This window comes from Solanum pennellii, chromosome 5, assembly GCF_001406875.1.
Source record: "Solanum pennellii chromosome 5, SPENNV200".
Lineage (NCBI taxonomy): Eukaryota > Viridiplantae > Streptophyta > Magnoliopsida > Solanales > Solanaceae > Solanum > Solanum pennellii.
This window is the reverse complement of record NC_028641.1, coordinates 3281178-3301544: the sequence shown is the minus strand read 5'-3', so window position 1 is coordinate 3301544 and position 20367 is coordinate 3281178. Positions and strand designations below refer to the sequence as shown.

The 20367-nt window shown below is 33.6% G+C and overlaps 3 protein-coding genes across 9 annotated transcripts in view; 2 read left to right on the top strand and 1 right to left on the bottom strand.

Annotated features, from left to right (window-relative positions):
* The first annotated feature begins 2396 nt into the window (after positions 1-2396).
* LOC107020924 (lipid phosphate phosphatase 2-like) lies at positions 2397-7432 on the top strand. 6 transcript variants are annotated; one of them, XM_015221451.2, is made up of 9 exons: positions 2397-2707; positions 4077-4150; positions 5103-5327; positions 5549-5636; positions 5805-5914; positions 6143-6233; positions 6326-6514; positions 6599-6658; positions 7055-7432. In XM_015221451.2, the coding sequence occupies exons 2-9, from the start codon at positions 4115-4117 to the stop codon at positions 7222-7224; spliced, it is 969 nt and encodes a 322-aa protein (XP_015076937.1). In that variant the 5' UTR covers positions 2397-2707; positions 4077-4114; the 3' UTR covers positions 7225-7432. The 6 variants fall into 6 exon arrangements, with proteins under 6 accessions (XP_015076937.1, XP_015076941.1, XP_027773095.1 ...); XM_015221455.1 differs by lacking the exon at positions 2397-2707 and adding an exon at positions 2752-2816 and having other exon boundaries at positions 7055-7378; XM_027917294.1 differs by lacking the exon at positions 2397-2707 and adding an exon at positions 2825-2845 and having other exon boundaries at positions 7055-7378.
* Positions 7433-9281: 1849 nt separating this feature from the next.
* On the top strand, positions 9282-15072 carry LOC107018573 (lipid phosphate phosphatase 2-like). The gene is made up of 8 exons (XM_015219088.2): positions 9282-9437; positions 10831-11054; positions 11172-11259; positions 11365-11474; positions 11564-11657; positions 12697-12885; positions 12989-13048; positions 14450-15072. The coding sequence occupies exons 2-8, from the start codon at positions 10839-10841 to the stop codon at positions 14662-14664; spliced, it is 972 nt and encodes a 323-aa protein (XP_015074574.1). The 5' UTR covers positions 9282-9437; positions 10831-10838; the 3' UTR covers positions 14665-15072.
* Positions 15073-17357: 2285 nt separating this feature from the next.
* Positions 17358-20367, bottom strand: part of LOC107018695 (ceramide kinase) — a 10592-nt gene continuing 7582 nt past the window's right edge. For both annotated transcript variants that reach the window (XM_015219240.2, XM_015219241.2), the window contains exons 10-13: positions 19578-19679; positions 18400-18777; positions 17959-18025; positions 17358-17870 (exon numbers count right to left, since the gene is read on the bottom strand). In XM_015219240.2, the coding sequence (XP_015074726.1) occupies positions 17733-17870; positions 17959-18025; positions 18400-18777; positions 19578-19679 (685 nt within the window). In that variant the 3' untranslated portion in view covers positions 17358-17732. The remainder of the gene's footprint in view (positions 17871-17958; positions 18026-18399; positions 18778-19577; positions 19680-20367) is intronic.

Below are 20367 nucleotides of genomic sequence, written 5' to 3'. Positions count from 1 at the left end.
TATATGTATATAAGATTTTTCTAAATACGGATTTAAATTTTAAAGTCTATAAATTTTTATAACAGTTTTAGGTTAATATTGTAATAATAAATAAGATTATAGTTAAATGTCTATATGTAGTTACTTAATTTTTTTAATATTTGGGAACTCGTAAATCGTAACTGACCCTCACGCTTAATCGAATGTATTAGGTTCGAGCATTAAAAATAAAAAAAATTTAATCAAAAGCATTTTTGCCTTTAATTACCTTTATACAATACGAATTTAAATTAATCGATCCAGTAAAATATTAATTTCAAATGACTATCACAAGAAAAATAAATTAATAAGTGAAACTTCCTAGAAAAACAAACATATAATAGAGATACAGTTATTTTATTTTATTTTATTTGTAAAATATTATGTGAAAATACTGAGAAAGCTAGATTATTGTTGGTCAACCAATTTCATTAATTTATATTCTGCGATATATTTTTCATGTCAAATATTGAAGTTGGAAAATTAAACAAGGAAGAAAATGAAAGAATTAAGCTTCTATCAAAGCTTTTTTTTATTTATTAATTTATTTCCCATAATCATTTTCAATATAAAATTAAAAAAATTTGATTTAAAATACTTACAGTTTTCAACTACGTCATGTCATAATTCGTAGCAAAATCAAAAATTTAAATGAGTGAATTCAAATAAAATTTAATTAAAAAATAAAATTACGATAAAATTCTGATATCAATTATAATAAACACATCATTATATTAAAGATATAAAATAAAGAGTTTTTTTTTATTTCCAGCAAACATGGCTCAACTATTTAAAGGTGTCTATATATATTATAGTGGATTATTTTATATTCAATAAAATAAAATAACCAACCTGTATTTGATTCTCCAATAAAATTTTATAAACGCAACATGATTTTAATTTTGTTGGCATCATATATTAAATATATTTTTTTTTAGAAAATTACTGCAAAAATTAATTAATTAATAATATCCCACCAACATTGTGCCAAACTTTTAGCATGTGTTCTGTTTGACCTAATCCAATGGCTTAATTAATAGAGTTGAGCCCCCACCCCTCGCAACGATAATAATGTTATATTCAGTATAATTTACAAATAAAATTTAACGATAATAAAATATTCCAAAATTTATGTTATCAAAAACAATTGCAATTCATATAACCCATAGTGTTATATATATACATATATAATATAAAAGTTTGTTCTATTATAGATAAAAATATTTGCAAATATTATTTGAAAGTCCAAATATTTGACACAAAATCTTTCAACTTTTTGGCATTTTTTTGGCTAGATTTTTAAATACAAACTTTGTATAATATATGAGTATTATTTTCAGTAACTTAAAGACAACTAATTAAATATATTAAGGAAATAATTATTTTTTACTTTAATATAAAATTAAATATCAACTCCGTGATGACCTCGAGCAACAAAACCAATAAGTTTCAAATTTCTCTACCTAATCTTTTTTTTTTTTTGTAGATTAGTCAAAGAAATTAAACAGAAAAGGCCATAAGATTTTTGTTGACTAAAGCAATTGTTCTAGAACTTATTTAAATTCAATTATACACATGATTTATTTGGGATTTTATAAAAGTTAAATCAATACATGTTAGACACAAAATTTATATTTAAAGGAAGTCCTATTGTTTTAATGCTAATTTGATTGATTGATTGTCTGAATTTTATTTTTTTCAATTAAAAATTATTGAATTCTAATAATGAAACGATATGTCACATAATTAAAGGAAGAATTTAATTAAAAAGAATATATATTTTACAATACAGATAAAGGTAAAAGAGTCTTAAACTTCTCTTCATTAATTTTTCGAAGAGTGTAAAAGAAAAACACGACGTAATTTAAGATAAGATGAAATAATATTTACTCAATAAATTCGTAAAAAGTAATATTCATTCTGTTTCCAAAAGAATAATTATTTTTTATTTTTTAACATGCTTTCATTTCTTTTGCATATAGTATATTTAAGGCTACAAAAATAAAAATTTATGTTAATACATTCGACACAAGTTAATTTAGGATTATAACATTAAATTATTTTTTATTTTTAAAAATTTCGTATCAAATCAAATTATTATTTTTTAACGAAAAATATCAATTCATCTTGGGTAGGCCCTACACGTCGACAGTTATAGCCTGGAAACCCATAAATAACCAACCAAGCCTTCATTATCTGACCAAATAATTTAACATATTTGACAAAATCAACGGCTTTGATTTATAATTGAAATGAAATTATAATTGAAATGAATTGTGATAGAATAATTAATCGAATTATAATTAATATTTTATTTAAAATCAGTTAAATTTTAATATTAATATTAAACTCCTACCGAAAAAAAAAAAAGAAGAAAGTCTTTGATCTTTGGAATCTTCTATCCATATTTTTAAAAATTCAATTTTCAAAAATAAAAGATTGTGAACTTTCCATGTAATTCGGCACCATATTTCATATATTTGTTGAATTTTTTTTTTTGTAAGTCTTAAAAACTGTCTCCTAAAGAAGAAAAATCAATTATTCAAAATTCTTTTCATACTTTATTTTTTTTCATCTTTGTCTTGTGTAGTTATGGTCTGCCATTGCTGAAGATTGAAGCTTTTATCTTCTTTTAGAGACCCATTTGAACTATTCTTTTGTTTCCCCAGTAAATATCTGCTATAAAAAGGTACCTTTCAGTGCTTAATCTTTGATTTGACACCATTAATTTCCTTTTATAAAGTCAAATTTATTCTTATTGTGATGATGTATATTTGTCAGTCTTGAAAATCATATCTGTAAGGGTTTGTTTTCTTTCTTAGTTTTGGTGGGTTTTTGTTGTTTCTGTTTCTTTTGATGTGTACTGTATTTTTTTCTCTATTTTCCTGTTGAAAAATTGAGTCTTTAATCAGAAACTTGATGAAGAATTGAATCTTTATAATTAGTCTAAATTGTTCTTATGAGTTATGATGATAGTATTAGTCATTTCTAGAAGGATTCTTTGCTGATAAGGTCTGTGAGTTTGGATTCTCCATTTTATTCTTTCTTGCCTCTTTGTTAAAAATTTTCCATTCGGTGTTCGGTACCTAGGTTTGAGTTTGACTAATTCGAATTCGCATTGCTTAGGGCTCATTTTTGGGTTCTTTCCATATATCGGGCCGAAAAGAGCAGCCTTATGTACTGCACCACATTGTGTGGTGGTTCTTTCTTGCCTTATGTACTGCCATTGCTAAAAGATTGAAACTTTAAACTTGTGGGGGACCCATTGATTATTATTTTGCTTCTTTAGAAAATATGTGCTAAAAAGGGTACTGTTCAATGTTTGATTTAACACCATTAATTTCTTTTAAAAAGTCATTATTGTTCTTATGATGAGGCTGATAGTCAGTTTTGGTTTCATATATCTAGAAGGATTTTTTCCCCTTATAGAAATGGTGGGGTCTTGGGTTTTTACTTTGATATGTGTTACCTGAGCCGACAGTCTTTCGGAAAACAACCTCTCTACCTCCACGAGATAGGGATAAGGTTGGTGTATATTCTACTTTCCCTCAACCCCACTTGTAGGATTTCACGGGGTATGTTTGTTGTTTTTATCTAAAGTCTTCTATTTCATACTGTATTGTCTCTCAATTTTCTTCTTTTCTTGCCTTATGTTCTTCCATTGTTAAAGTTTGAAGCTTTATCTTGTGGGGACCCATTTGAGTTATTCTTTTGTTTTCTTAGATAATATCTGCCAAAAGGGTACCTTTCAGTGCTTAATGTTTAATTTAGTACCATTAATTTCTTTCAAAAAGTCAAAAATGGTTCTTAATGATAGTAGTAGTCAGCCTTGATATAATGTAGAAGGATTCTTTGCTGATAAATCATGTTTCCTTTCTTAATTTTGGTTAGTTTTTTTTGGGTTTCTTCTCTTTTAAAGTCTTAATACTTCACACTGTATTTTTTCCCCTCAATTTTCTTCTGTGACTGAAAAATTGAAGCTTTAAGGCATAAACTTGTGAGAACTCATTTAAAAATCTCGTCTTTTTTGTTAATTTTGATGGTTTTTTGGATTTTAGATCCCAAGAGATTGGATTGAAGTATCAACAGTGCTTAAATGGGTTGGAAAGACAAGATTAGAACTGTGTTTCAGGTTTGTTGGCATTTTTGCTGTGTTCTTTTCCCATGTTTTCATGATATCTATATATTTTTAGTTTGATTTCTGGTTCTGCTTACCAATGCTGTTCCTATTTTCATTCTCTTGCAATTAATCGTTTAGCCGAGGGTCTAGCGGAAACAATCGGTTTACCTCCCAAGGTAGGGGTAAGGTCCATGTTGGCTCTTCCTTCCCCATACCCCACTCGTGGGATTACACTGCATGTGTTGTTGCAATTGTCATTTACTCGTATGGCGCATGGTACTTAATTGTTTTGACTGTCTTATTTAGCAGCAATCTGTGGATGTTAATGATGAAAATCCAAATTTTGTATGGGATGAGAAGAATTAGGAGGATTGAACTGTGGGGTTCTTGATGTAGATTCAATCAGTGCAATTTAGTGCTCCAGTAAGATAATGAACGAAATCTGTAGTGATATTGGAAGATCTTTTAGTGATGATACTGTTTATTTCATTGGTATATCTACAACTATTTCTTTGTGCGGGATATTTCAGCATGTTGTGGTTAAAGAGGTCTTGTTTTCTCCTGAAAACGTTTGAACATTACATTTGATCAATAAATTTTTGTTACTCATTCCAATTTCTGTTGATTTGCCAGTTGAAAATATATATAAAAAACATTATGTTTACTCTTAATTCTTCTCCTACGCAAAACTGGACCAAGATTAGCGTAAATGGACTGATATGAACAGTGAGGATTTGTAGCCGACCCAACTTGCTTGTTTTTGAGGCATAGATGTTTGTTGTTGCTGTATTCCCATTTCTGAAGATTATGTCGTGTGGTTCAAAACGAAGTGCTTATTCATCTGGATTTGCTAACTTCAAAGTACTTTTGCTTGTTAGAATGTGTTATCAAATGAACTATCAATTTGTATACTAATTCGTTTTTGCAACCGTACGTATTGATATTACTGTTTCAAATGGAACAGGGTAATACAAATGAGATTGAGCTTGGATGTGGACATACTATTAAGTCTCATGGATCATCAGTTGCAAGAATTCACATGCATGACTGGCTTATATTACTACTCCTTGTAGTAATAGAGGTAGTCCTTTATGTCATCGGTCCATTTCACCGGTATGTTGGAAAGGATATGATGACTGATCTGAAATATCCCATGAAAGATAATACGGTCCCAGTGTGGTCTGTTCCCGTGAGTATTCCTTTTGTTTTTTCAACATATACAGTCGAGTATCAATGTAATGTACGGAAAATTAATTGCTCTAATAGTACATTGAAGCTTCTATTCTACGATAGAATAGAGGTGTAGGAGGAGTGCTGATTACACCGTGCTTGCAAATTTCAAAAAGTTCAAATTTTTGTAATCAAGTCCCGGGGTTTCTAGTGTTATTAACAGATTTCTTTTATGAACAGCTATATGCAGTTGTATTACCTATTATCATCTTTATTTTCGTTTATCTTCGGAGGAGGGACATCTATGATCTGCACCACAGCATTCTAGGTAATTTCCGTTTCAGCGTTATTTTCCCCTTAGTACAGATTGAAATATCGAGTAGAAGTGAATTTTGTCTCTGTGACTTTGTTTTCATTGTTGTTGTACAAGGAATGTTTTCCTGTTTGGTTTGTCAAGTAACTTTACTAACTGCATTAAACTTGTCCAAAATTGCAGGCCTCTTATTTGCCGTTCTAATTACGGCAGTAATCACGGATGCCATCAAGAATGGAGTAGGCCGTCCCCGACCAGATTTTTTCTGGCGTTGCTTTCCTGATGGTAAAGATGTATGTATCTTACTCTCCCAGTCTGCCTGATTCGAGAAGTTTTACCTTTTTCCCTATTAAGGGTTAGCTTCTTAGTGCATTTCTGTTTGACTTGTGTTTATCTGATAGTGAAAGCGCTTTTCGTGATGAACGATGATCATAACTGTAATACACTTAAAAATTTATTGCTTAGAGTGGTGCTCAACTCCATTGTAAGACGATTGATTTATTTTGCGGTTCTTTTTTCAGGAGTATGATCAGTGGGGAGACGTAAAATGCCATGGTAAAGCAAGTGATATTAAGGAAGGACATAAGAGCTTCCCAAGCGGGCATACCTCATGTATGTAGCTCAACTTTCTCCGTTTCCACTATCCATGTACATTAAATCAGGATTTCCGAGACATCAAGAAAATTTGAGTTCTTCTTTTGCAGGGTCATTTGCTGGTCTCGGGTTTCTATCGTTGTATTTAGCAGGGAAGATTAAAGCATTTGATCGCCGAGGGCATGTGGCAAAACTGTGCATAGTTCTTCTTCCTCTCCTAATGGCATCTCTTGTTGGGGTCTCACGTGTGGATGACTACTGGCATCATTGGCAAGACGTCTTCACTGGAGGAATGATAGGTTCGTCTTGAAATTCTACATTAACATTAAACGAGGGCTGCGTTTCATTTGATGAATACTAACTCCATGTGTTTCACATTTCAGGCCTTTTCGTTGCTACATTCTGTTACCTGCAGTTCTTCCCTGCTCCATACCATACTGAAGGTACGTTCTTCACTAATCTCCTCCCGCTTTTATTACATTTTGTGTAGTAATTCCTCGCGCTTAAACAAACCTTTCTCCAATCTTTTCGATTTTGTTATATCCTTAGCACTTCAAAATGTTCCATATCCAGACTAATACCAAGTTAATTACACCCTCTCGTTGAAAGGTTCTATACATCTGCCCTTTCTCAACTCATTTCTTGAAACAAAGAAGATCCAATCATCTAAGCCTGATCTGATCATATATTCCAATCGCGTTTTCTTCTAATTTTTCCTATGGATTTGCTAATGATCTAGGAGAAGGCATTGCACCAAATCTCCTCTCCGCGACTTTACTGTTACAGTGGACATAACTCTGAAATTAACCCGATATGTTCATTTTTTTCGCTGTTCTCAGGATGGGGACCATATGCATATTTCCGGGCTGTGGAGGAGGTTCGTAGTAGCAGACCACACGTCCACCCTACTAACGGAGGATTAGAGACGGAACATCCCGAGGTACAACTGAATCAGCGACCGAGTACAACTCCCAATCCATTTGAGGATGTGGAGTATGGCAGAATGTGAGACATGAGACACTGCTTATATTTTTGTTCAAAGTATTTTAATTGGCACAGTTTGTTATTTTCTTGTGAATATTTATGTCTGTTTTTGTTAAGTATTTTAGCTATAGGGAACTATTTGATTACTGAAATTGTTTTAATCAGTGGTAAGTTCTTTTTTTTTTGTGTAATTTGTTGCATTATTAGTTTATTGGTTGATAATTTTGTCATTATTTCTTTCATTCCTTGAGCTAAAGATCATTTTGTTAGTATGGAATTGATTTTAGTACTTAAAAAGGAAAAATGAAGGTGCTATAACCTGAGTTGCGGAGAAAAATCTCAAATATCTGGAGTTTCTTTTTGTATATTTTATGAATAGTCCGAATCGCAAGGACCATGATTCGAAATTGATCAATCATCTTCCTCTGAGGAAGAGTCGAAATAGAAGTGTATAGTACGATGAAAGTTGTAAACTGGGTTTGGTTTGGGGGGGGGGGGTTAGTCTATCGTTGGTCTCTATGTTAGAATCTGATTTGAAAGGACACGAACAAGTTGCTACTGAATGCCTCTATGGTAGAATCTGACCTGAAAGGATACCAACAAGTTGCTATTGAACGTGAACAAAGTCAAGTGATGGAATCAACTGAATATGATTAGGTTTTTTTTACGTCACTCTTCTCTTTTGATGTCGTATCCATATCAAATTCTTCCAAAATATATTACTTTTGTAGAATCTGACACACATTCATTGACGTAGCAACACAAGTTATAACATGTAAATTCTAGTTAGGTTCAAAATACAAAAATAAAATAAAAAATCAGACAACCGACACATATGATGTGTGTTTATATATTTGGCTGTGTAGCCTAGTGATCAATAAAGCTTGAAGACAATTATGAAATTTAACTTAGAATATCAGCAGAAGCAAAAAGCGAAAATATAGTAGTATGTTAATTTCTTTCGTCTGCCTTATTCTTGATGGATAAATTCTCGATACTTATATAGAACGATAATATTTTCTTTGGATAAATTAGGGCAGAGTTACAATTTATGAAGTATATTTTAATTTAATACTTTTTTAAAGAAATTTACTTAATATACATAAAACATCAATTTAAAATCAAATAATTCAAAAAAACTATGAATATTTTAAATTCATAAATTTTAAATTTTAATTTTATCACGATTCTTATATAGAAAAAAAGGACAAGCGTATGTAGCTAAAGAAAAGTAGTAAGGCTAAACACACCAAGAATAAGCAAAGAATCGAGAAGTGGTCCTTGACAATAACATGAACATGATTTGTTACGCATTAAATTCTGATTGTATGAAAATATTTGATCGAACATCAAATAACGACAAATTATTATTCGATTGATTAAGATTGTTATTTTTTAATTAATATATTTAATTTTGTTAGGTAACGATAGATTATTACTGGATTAGTTGAGATTGTTATTTTCTTATCAACATGTTTAATTTTGTCTCTATGCATTTGTTCATATTACTGTTTCTAAGTCTGAATAAAGAAGGAGGGTTGCGGAAGGCCAATAGAATCCTTTTATTCCATAAAAGTATGCGTACAAACCCACTTATGAAATTACGTTTTTGTAGGGATTGTTGTCGTGTTTGTAAACCAGATACTAAGAATCTCAAATAGGTGTTGATTTTAGACGTGTGAAAATGAATTTGAGTCTCCAATAAATAGTCAAGTTAATGATCATATATTACTTGAACTGAATTAAGCTAAATAATGAGTCATAGTCAAGCTCGTATTTCTTTACTCTTAATTTTGATACGTTTTACTAGAGACACAAACTTCTGTCGATAAAAACAACTTTTACCTTTACAAATTAAAAGTAACATTGTGTACACGTAGTCTTCCTCAGACTTAACTAGTCGTCATTATTATGCTATATACTAAACTTTTAATTAAAATGGACCTAATAATGTGCGATTCAAATTTTATCAAAATTTAAATATGAACTCGGGATAGGGAATAATAATAAATGTGAAATTGATTTAATATTTGTCCCTTTTTGACTCTATCTTACTTGACTCTTTCCTATATTACCAAAAATCTCAGTTCAAATTCCATTTCACTTTTTTATCACTCTCTGCATTTTTGACGCTTCGTTTGCTTTTGCTTTTCCTCTTCACCTTTATCTCTCCAATTATTTGAATTTACAGAAGCAAAACGAAAGCATTTTCTCCTTCGCATTCTCTTCTCCATTCAGGTATTTGTTTTTGAGTTTTCGGTATTTTTATCAATGTACTTTTTGTAGTTTTTTTCAGTTTTCGCAACGGCGAAGTTTTTGTTACTTTTTCCGTTGATTAGTATTGTTTAGTATTAGTATAACAGTTCCTTAAGCAGTTCGGTTTGGTTACTGAGGCGGCGTAGCAGCGGCGGAGGAGGAGTAAACTGTGATTTTGCTGGTGTATGTGTTTTGGTTTGTTTAGAATAGTGCGAGTTATGTGGAAATTTAAGTATATGTAAGTGTTAGGAAAATGAGGAATTGATGTTTGAATTGGAGTTTGTGAAATTAGTGAGTAATTTGTGAAGACATTGTAGTAGCAGTTATTTATGGATAAAAAACACTTTCATAACCTAATTTTATTTATTATTTTCTGTATAGTTATTTCGTACTGGTTTATAGAGCATATAGTTTAAATTGAAGCATGTTGTTGATATTTTAGTGGATGAGATGCTAACCGGTTGCTGCTGGTGTATGTGTGAGGAAAAAGTAACTTGTGAATTTGCTGTTGTACCAACGATGTGTTTGGTTTAGTTGGAATAGTATGAGGAATTGTCGAATCTTGTGAAAATTTGAGTTTATGGAAGTGTTATTGTTTGGAAAATGCTGAGCCTGGTAACGTAAGCTTGTAACTCAAGTGAAGGCATTAAGGTGATGAGGACAATTTAAAAAAAAAAAATGAAAAAAGTTATTGTAAGGAAAATGAGGATATGAAGTGCCAAGTGATGAAATTATAGAGTAATTTGAGAAGACGTTGTATTAGCTGGATTTATTTGTAGATTTTTTTGTATAGTAGATAGAGTTTAAATTGAAGCATGTTGTTGGCTGGGGAGAATTTAGCGTTTATGGTGTATGTGAACTTGTGGTGTTTCTGCAAAACTAGATATTCTATGTGTATATTTTTTAGAATTGATCTAATATTACCTTCTGGCACTCATGCTGCAAAAAGGTTTGGTGCCGCACTTGGTTGAAAGCTAAATTATTTAGTAAAACCAAAAACAACGAGGTAGGGGAACTAATAAGTTAACAACTGAAGGCGAGTTCTTTATCATGCTCAATCACATGAGGCTTAGTTGTTGTTGTTGTTTTTTGTAATTGTATGTGCTTGCCTCAAATCTTAAAACGCTGCAGACATTATCTCGTCTTCTATTAATTTCTTTGTAGCCATGTTATCATTCTTTTCTTTTCTCAAAAGTGCCCCTTTGTTCTCTGTCTTAAGTGCAACATAGAATATATCGAGTCTCATTGATATAAAGTGAACATTATGAATCTTATCTTGCTTTTCTGTATATGTGGTACAAAAGGCTGTCTCTGTTTTTGTTACTTATTATCAATGTCATGCAAGTTTTACTAACACCTATTTTTGTTCTATTAGTTGGTAAAATGCCAGAGATTCAGTTGGGCGCCCATACGTTCAGAAACCAGGGAGTGGAAGTAGCAAGATTTCACATGCATGACTGGTTTATTCTCTTCGTACTTGTGGTGATAGATATAATTTTAAATGTGATAGAACCATTTCACCGCTTTGTTGGATCTGACATGATGACAGATTTAAGTTACCCTTTGAAAGACAATACCATTCCCTTTTGGGCTGTTCCGGTAAGTGCACTTGAGGACAAATTGGGTTTGAGACATTACATAGTTACGAAGAAGTATGCGTGTTTTTTGTACATCTAAGTAGGCATTTTATAATCCATGTCTTTTCCTTGTAAACAGATTATTGCTATAGTCTTACCTTTGCTAGTCATACTTGTGTTTTACTTCATCAGGAAGGATGTTTACGATGTGCATCAAGCTATATTAGGTACTCTTTGCCTCTTATGTGACTATCAGCTTTTGCCTGGTAGCAAGTTATATTGGCTAGTATAGATAACTGGATCAGATTGATAACTTCGTGTGCTTTGTTCAGGATTGTTGTACTCTGTACTCATCAGCTCTGTTCTTACTGATGCAATAAAAGATGCCGTTGGTCGACCCCGTCCAGACTTCTTTTGGCGGTGTTTCCCTGATGGAAAAGGGGTATGTTAATTCATCTTGGAATATCCTTTCTGTATCAGAAACTGATATGACATCATTTGCGACTTCCAATAATAATTTTCTGTGTTTAGGTGTTTGATCCAATCACAAGCAATGTCAAATGTACTGGCTTGAAAAGTGTTATCAAAGAAGGACATAAGAGTTTCCCAAGCGGACATAGTTCTTGTGAGTATCACTATTCCATGTCAGTTGCATTGTTGGCATCAGAAATTTGTGATTATTTCCTTTTTGGTACTCGACCCTTTAAACAAAGTGAGCTACCCTTCACTTCCATTCCTTCTTCCAAGGAATCTTTCTTAGTAATGTGAACTGTTTCCTTTTCCTCTGTATTGATATCTTATTCTTCTCCCATTCAACATAGGATTTCACTGCAAGATTTTAGATTGCTTTTCCTTGTAATTAGTACAACTGATCTTTAATAATTATATATAACATACTGGAAAAATGTAACATCTATGCTGTGTTGTCCGGTATAATTCAGTCAAGTACCTGCCAAATTTGTGCAACGATTTGTTAAAATGCCAAATAAGAGATTTTTGTATTCATCACTACCCTATCACTCCTTTTCCCATATGTTTAACCTATGAATTTTTAATAATAAAGTTTTCACCTCAAATAGTTCAGCCATATTAGTTAGCTGGTTCATAGGTGAGTTTGACTTATGTTTGGATATAAGTAGACATCTGCCTCGTAACTTGGAATCCTGTTACATAAAAAAGAGATTCCATTAATTAGTTAGTGATAAAAGTAGTTAAAGTTAGTTAGTTGGGCACATGAAATCAAAATAACTGAATTAGTTAGAATGAATTGAATCCATTTCAGTTGTAATTTCAATTCTATATAAAGTGTAATACAATTCTATACATGATATGAAAATACACAGAATATTCTTTCTCTTTCTAATCTCTCTTCCTATTCTTCTTCTTCTTTCACTATTAACTGTTTTCTCGAGATATCCTGAAACAGTTTTTCGATCCTCGAATTCATTGCGAATTCCTGCAATCGAGTAACATATCCTGTAAGTCATAGGTGACTGTGGCTTATGCTTCAATTTTCACCCAGATATGACAATATCAAATAACATGTTTCTTTGTGTCTGCATGGGTGTTTGGCTGTTTTATCTAAGATCTTGGCTTGCTTTGAGTAAATTGAGTTCTTACATAAAACTGAAGCTTGTCGGCATTTGTTGGTATCATGTGAATAGGGTCTTTTGCTGGTCTTGGCTTCCTCGCTTGGTACCTGTCAGGGAAAATCAAGATGTTTGATCAAAGAGGTCATGTTGCTAAGCTCTGCCTTGTTTTCCTGCCCTTACTGATGGCGGCGTTAGTCGCAGTTTCTCGGGTTGATGATTACTGGCACCATTGGCAAGATGTATTTGCTGGAGGTCTCCTAGGTTTGTATATTATGGATGACCATGTACTTTTTTCTAGTTTTCTTGTTTTTTCTTGCCTTGTATAGAGAACTTATTGTTCATTTTCTTTGTGCCATTTATGCAGGACTGACTGTGGCTTCAGTTTGTTACTTACAATTCTTTCCCCCACCATATGATATAGATGGTACTTGCTCACTTTCTTCAGTATCTCTTTTCACAGTAATCCAACTCCGAATCACCAGAATCAAAGAATTAGCCTGTTCTCTAGTTAAAATCCTTTAACTGTAGGGCATTGTAATTCTTGTGAAGTAAATAGTAAATCAATTCGACTGCGAGATGTGTAGTGAGTTTGTAACTGATGGCTGAAAGATAATATGAAAGCTATGTAAATGAGTTCCTTAGTTAAAATTTCACTTTCTTGCAAAAGTGCATCATACGTAATTGAAGCTTTTGGGAGGATATCAAATAACTTCAGAATTTCTAAGCATACTTTCTCCTATTAGAGTGCCTCTCCATGTTCAAGGATGGGGGTGCATGGGTGCTTCCCTTTTCGCCAGCTATTCCAGAGTGTGTAGGCCGGAATTAGGCAATGGCATGACACGTGAGGGAGCACTACCTTTGGTTGTTTGTTTTTTCCTCTCTGTTGCTTTGAATACTAAGTTCTTTTTATGGTTTCCAAATGCCGTAAGTTTCGAGTCCTTGCCTAGCTGAAAAAGGAGAAAGAAACAAAGGAAAATATTAATGGGCGAATATTGCTTAGTCAGTGCACATTTTCTGTTGTTGCGTCTATTGTTTGGGGGGATGGGAACATCTGGAAATGTGCAATGGCGAACACATGGCGGAGCACCTTTGATAAAGGTCTTGTTTTCTCTTCTGTTCTTTTATCTTACACACCAGCATCTAATAGAGGTAAACCGGCCCACTGAGTGCTAAATTATTTTTGGCTTTCCAAATGTTGTTTGATGCAGTATTTACCCAGCTGAAGGGAATACATATGTTAATGAAAAAGTTTAAGGGCCCAATATAACTTAGTCTATTGTTGATATTTCATGGTTTGTTTATGCAGAACACGAAGGTTTACAAGGCTATTTCGTTGTTGTTACTGTTCCTTCTATGTGTACTCTGCACTGCTTTCTTTATTAATTGCTATGTTTTCTTCACAATCGTTTTTCCTTTTCGTAACTACTTTGCTTTGTTGCACTTTGGTTCACAATCGTAACCTCTCTACCTCTTCCTTTTCATAACTACTTTACTTTGTTGCACTTTGCTTCACAATCGTAACCTCTCTACCTTCACGAGGTAGGGGTAAGGTTTGCGTAGATCTACCCTGACTCCACTTGTGGGATTTCACCGTGTATTTTGTTGAAGGTTTACAAGCTTTATAGTCCTTCCAAGTTCCATGCTTATATTAGCAATTTTTCTTGTTGCTTTTTATTTTTCTGAGTTAAAAGATTCACATTTTCACTGTTACTAGAAAGTTCTTAGTTTATTGATCTGAAGATTCAAAAGAAGTTGACATGAAATGTATTTTTAGTTAATCGAATTCGTTACAGAAATTTTGATACACTGCCTATTCCATATCCAGGTAGGATGCCCCATGTGCATTTACAAAGGCTGGCGGAACAGCGAACTGGTTCACAATCTACGTCAAATAATCCAGGCCATCTTACTATAAGACAACCCGAAGCTGGCAGTATGTATGTTCAACCTGAACATGGCATTGCCGTATCAGAACACAGTGCCCATGAGACCCGACCAATCTTTGATGACGACCTTGAAAATGGCAGATGGAGGCATTGACTACATTGTTTCGTCATTCGGACATGAATTGTATAGATCAGAATAGGTATTCTGCACTCTGTTAGTCCTCTCATCAAACAGGTAGATTTTTTCAGGGGTTGCTTGTTTTTCCACTTCTGTGAATTTCTACCTTTGTAAGTTTACATTTGTTTGTTAGATTTGACTTCAAGAACTCGACGTGCTAACTGATTACTACCAAGTCCTCAAGTAATTTCCGTGATTTTGTTCATTAATAGACGAGATAAAATGTGATGTGTAGACATGACATTACGATGAACTTGGGTGAATAGTGTTATGATGGCCTGTTTTTATGACCACTGGTTTAAAGGATAAACGCTGAGGCCCTTCTGTTTGTAGTTCATGTGTTCTCCTTTTACTGGAAGTGTGGAATTTTTCAATGTATGCGAATGTGTGTGCATTTGTCTATAGTTTCTTTGAAAAATTCATTTTGAGTTATGATTGGAACTTACTGGAATGAGGAATCTTTGTAGTTCAGTCTGTTGACTACTTGTAATCCCCTCCCCATTCTCCGACCTGTAACTCAAATCGGGAGTTTTGTAAAGTTGTTTTGATGTGGTTTATAGGTTACATGTTCAATCTATGAAATCAACTATTGATGCTTTTATCATGATAAACTATCTACAACGCACTCCTTAAGGTGCGACCCTTTCTTGAATCCAGGTTCATTTTTTGTTTTGTTTTAATTGTAATGTAATACTCACTTTTTGCACATAAAGTGTAAGAGACGGCAATCTTTGGCAGCAAGTGATAGTGATTATAACTGGGCCTTTCAATTGGCTAAAGAACATACAGCCTTGTAATTAGAAATCGTGTACTCAGGAACAAGTTATTTCGTGATTAGTTATTTTACGATAAGTTATTCTATCATGTATATAAAATAACTTATCTCATTATTAAGGCATAAATGGTGGGATAAATAATCTTAGGATTGTCTAACACCTTTAACCAAATACAGGATAAAATGATCTTGCATTTTATCCTGAATTATTATACATTATACCTAATACCAAACAATTATTAATCATTGTGATTTTTCAAAAAAAAAATTCAAAATTGTTTCTTTGATATACAACCAAAATTTCGTTAGTTTGTTTGAAATAGTCATATATGAATAAGCAATCATCTAATTTGATCCTTTTAAATAGGATCCACAGTAATAGTCAAGTTTAACTTTGTCTAATCTATTAGAGTAGTGAAGTTAAATATTATAGTGTTTAAACTTTAAACTATAAAGTACATTTTTAATTTTATGTCATTTTGTTAATGTTTGTACCTAAAAACATAATCAAATGAACTTTATCATTGTCTTTATCCAATTAACTCTAACTTTAACATGTCATTCTTGCTCTATATACAGTGTCCCTTCTCACACCTAGAAAATCCACACAAATTCTTTACACTCTACTTAATTAGCTCATCAAAGAAGTTTCTTTTTTAATTATTTCGTTCATCAAGTTCTTGTTTGATCCATTTTTTTAACAAAACCCCATCGATGGGAAATCTTGGTTTTTCATATTTCGATCACCTAAAGAAATTTGTGGGGACGCAAAAGTACGATAGATTAGGAGATGTAAAAAGGGATAACAACAAGAGGAAGATACGAGTTCTTAGACTTGGAAACAAGAGAAAGATGATTTTTTCGAAGATTAAACAAGTTCAGATTAAGCTCCATTTGAAGCTATTTTCACCATTGAAGCTAATGACAAAGTTTCACAATGTTTATGTTAATAAAATGTTAAGTTTAGAAGGTTTCAAGAAAAATGGTACTATTTGTGAAGTTAAAAAAGTTGCAATTGGAAAATCAATTCCAATTGTGGATTCTTCAGCCAATGATGTGGTTGATTATAAGATGGTTTTGGAAATTTATAAAAATATAATATATCTTCTAGAGAACTAACACACCCCTTAGGATTCAATCGTTCCTCGAATCCCGTGTAAATGCACGATGCTTTGCATATTGAGCTATTATCCCTCGAATTCTGTGTATCCTGTGTAAATGCAGAATACTTTCTGTATTAAACTATCGTCCCTCAAATCCTGTGTATCATGTGTAAATGCAGAATGCTTTTTGTATCAAGCTGTCATTTTTCAGAGAATTAGTACACTACTTGGTTTGTATCTTTCAATTGTTTAGATTTTGACTTTAAAAAATAGGTACATTAAATCTCAAACTCCTTTCTTGCAAGTTTATTTTTGTTTTGATTCAATCCAAAACCTATTTCATTATTATGAGTTTTGTTTCATTCTTAACCGGTGAATTTAATTGTCAAAAACTATAAAAGACAGTTTGGTGCATAAAATATTTCTCGTTAGTTAACACGAAACATATTTTATGCGATCACTAATTTATGTTATGATAGTTTCTACACGCATTGTAACATTTTCAAAATATGAGTAAGAAATTTATAATAGAAAAGAAAGAATGAAAACTACGTGAAGAAATAATCAAAGTGAGTTTTCTTATATGAGAGTCACATACTTCAACATGATAGCAGAATATGCAACGACTTTGATTTTAAATTTCACATCACCGCTACTCATTATCAAGAAAGAAAAATAATCTATTTGACCCGTGAGAAAGAAGCTGAGTGGCCAGTGAAGATACATGCAAAAAAACATAATCAAATAGATAAATATGCTCTCTAGTAATATAAATTTATGAGACGATCACACACTTAAACAGACCTCATGAAATATCATAGATTATATTTTTATTATAGCTATAAGGCACGCTTATTTTTACCTATACAACATTTCCTATCTAATTTATGAGAAAATTTAGCAGTTCTCTGAACAGTCACTGGCCATCCCCCCTGCTGTCAAATACAAAGTTTTTATGACTAGTCATAAATCAATTGATGGAATATTCAATAGCTTTCCAACAATAAACAAACACCTACGTGTTATGTTGCTCGGACTCTTCAAAAATATCGACATGTGTGTATTGGATCGTCCAAAAGTAGAGCTTTTTGGAGGATCCAACATGAGTGTGGCCCCATTTTCGGGGAGTCAAAGCAACATAACCTATATGAAGAGATTCAGCTACTTTAGGCTTCAGGACCACTAGCAAATAAGTTAATCAGCCCGCGAAATACTTGAGCTGAGAGTTGATGAGCTTGAAAGAGCTCTCCATCGACGTTCCATATGCTCTCCTTGCCGAAAGAAGTGAATGTGAATGCTGGAGTCTGATTAGCAGAATGCAGAAGATGTTATGAAAGAATAGCTTCATAGAAAGATTAGCAGGAGGAGAAGTGTTTTAGGGGGGATTCTTACCTTGTGGTGCTCGACGAATTCAAAATCTAGTGGGTTGCCATCCTTTTTTGCTAGCTGGAGAAGGTGACTACATAAAATAGGCAAACATCGTGTGGACGTCAGCGGGACTAAGATAGGTGATACCGTGCTAAGAAATACAGACACATCCAAGTCGAACCTGTTGCTTTATTTCTACGTTTCTAGTCATTACTACTATCCAACGACTTAGCATACATATTTGAAGTTTATGGATTCTAAACTTGCCACTGAACTCATAGCTCATTTTAGTTTCTAGCTTCGCAATTATATATTAATACATGTTTAATGGATTTTCTAATATAAATGAAGGGTATAACCAGAAGTTACTAGTCTAAGCCTGCACCTATACGCTAGCTCCGATCATGACTTCAGCTTCTAGGTTAAAACTTAAAACAGTGAGGAGAGAGAGAGAGAGAAGATTACCACAAATAACATGCGTGCGGGCATTCCTTAATTAATATGAGATGTAGAAAACCATCTGAAAGGTGTGCATCAGCCACCAGACCATCGGGCGCTTTTTCATTTCTGCAAGAGATTACAGCAGCTCCAACACTAAGAAAACGCCCTCTGGACTTTAACCATCTTGAATCTTTTGAATAGGGCTGCAAGCTGGGACATTTTGCCGATGTGTGGCCTGCTTTTGTTTTGCAAATATTGCAGTTTGCACGACAAGCTACTCTTTCGGACTTTTTGAGAAGGGACCACAATCCCTTTGTCCAGCCGCCTGTCGACTCTTTCTCAGGACCTATGTTTTTCTTTTCTGATTCAACTTCCAAGTATGCAACCTCTGCTTCATAAGATCTACAAAAAACATGAAGTTGTAAAATATACTACTAATGACATCAGTAAAAGTATATGAAATTGAGTGATCTACGGAATTAAGCTTAGAGGAAGTATAGTAGAATGCGAGATCATTGCCACGCCCAAAACATAGTACAAGACATGGATCCAAGTACAAGTTGGTCTGATAATCAGAGAGGTGGATCCGTAATTTTACGTTTTATAGTTCTGTTTACTGGGTTCTTGTTCTTGTTACAGTATTTATACATTTTAAGTGAAACTTTTAACACATCTACAAGGTCTAGAGTCTGGACCAAAACTACAGGTTTCTGCTGAACCCGTAAATTCAACAGTGGATCCGCCAATGATTACAATAAAGTCGAGTTCCATCCTCCATCGGGTAGGTTGGACATGCCCTGGGAGGGGCAACAACAACATACCTAGTGTAACCGCAAGTGGGATCTATGGAAGGGTAGAGTGTACCGATATAGAGAAGATGTTACTGATAGACCTTACCACTGCCGGAGGAAAAAATAGAGTATCACGAGCAGTGACTATTTTGTCATCAGCCGATCAAGGCTCTATGATCACCATCCAACCAGCTCAACCATAGAAGGTCGAGCACGTGTTTTCACACAGGTACAGTCACGCATCTACTCTAGTCTCCGAACATTTCTAATTGGAAACCTCATTAGTGACAGCAACATCCGTAAAAAAAGCAGTAGGAATGCTTATTAAGGCAATGACCAGTGGGTAAAATGGCAAATAGAACCAACTGTGAAAGAATTTTCGCACTAACAAATTTGATCCACAAGCCATACCTGTGACGAAGAAACACCTTTGTTCCTGCATAATCATAACGCTTAGGGCCCATCCACCTGTACTTTTCGCTCTCAGTGATTACATCTCCATAAAACCCATACCTGATAAGTAAGCGAATGATTACGAAGGAGGAGTAGCATTTAATCTTAAGTTCACAAAGAAGCATGCATTGCACCCAAGGGTGTGACCTAGTGGTCAATGCAGTGGGTGAGAACCATGAGGTTTCACGTGGAGATCTAAGCAGAGACAAAAAATACTAGGTGTCATCCGTCCTAAACTTGGTGGACAGAAAACTTGGTACCTATTGCTGGTGGTAGGTGACAAGTATTCCGTGGAATTAGTCGAGGTGCGCGGAAGCTGGCCCGGACACCACAGTTATCAAACAAAATAAAAAAAAGAGCATGCATTATCCCTGTATAGATTGCTCATAAATAGGCAGACGGCTAACACAATAACCAGGCGCCGGAAATAATACAATCTCCTGAACATAGTATAAGAAGAAAGCCATTTACCAATGCAAAAGTTTAACAAGCTCTGATGAGCACACTGTAACACACATTCAGTAGGGGACCATAATTTACTCCGAGGAAATGGTTCAGTGCACTTGTAACCACTTAAATATCAAGTTCACAAGTAAAAGAGCAAATCTCCCACATAATGAAAACATTAGCTAGTAAATAAAGCAATGCCATAGATTTTTTTATTTATTTGTAACTGTGAAATCCCTGAGGGCCAGTAGTGAAAGGTTCGAAATTCAGTGAATTATTGCCCCCCTCCCCCCCCCCCCCC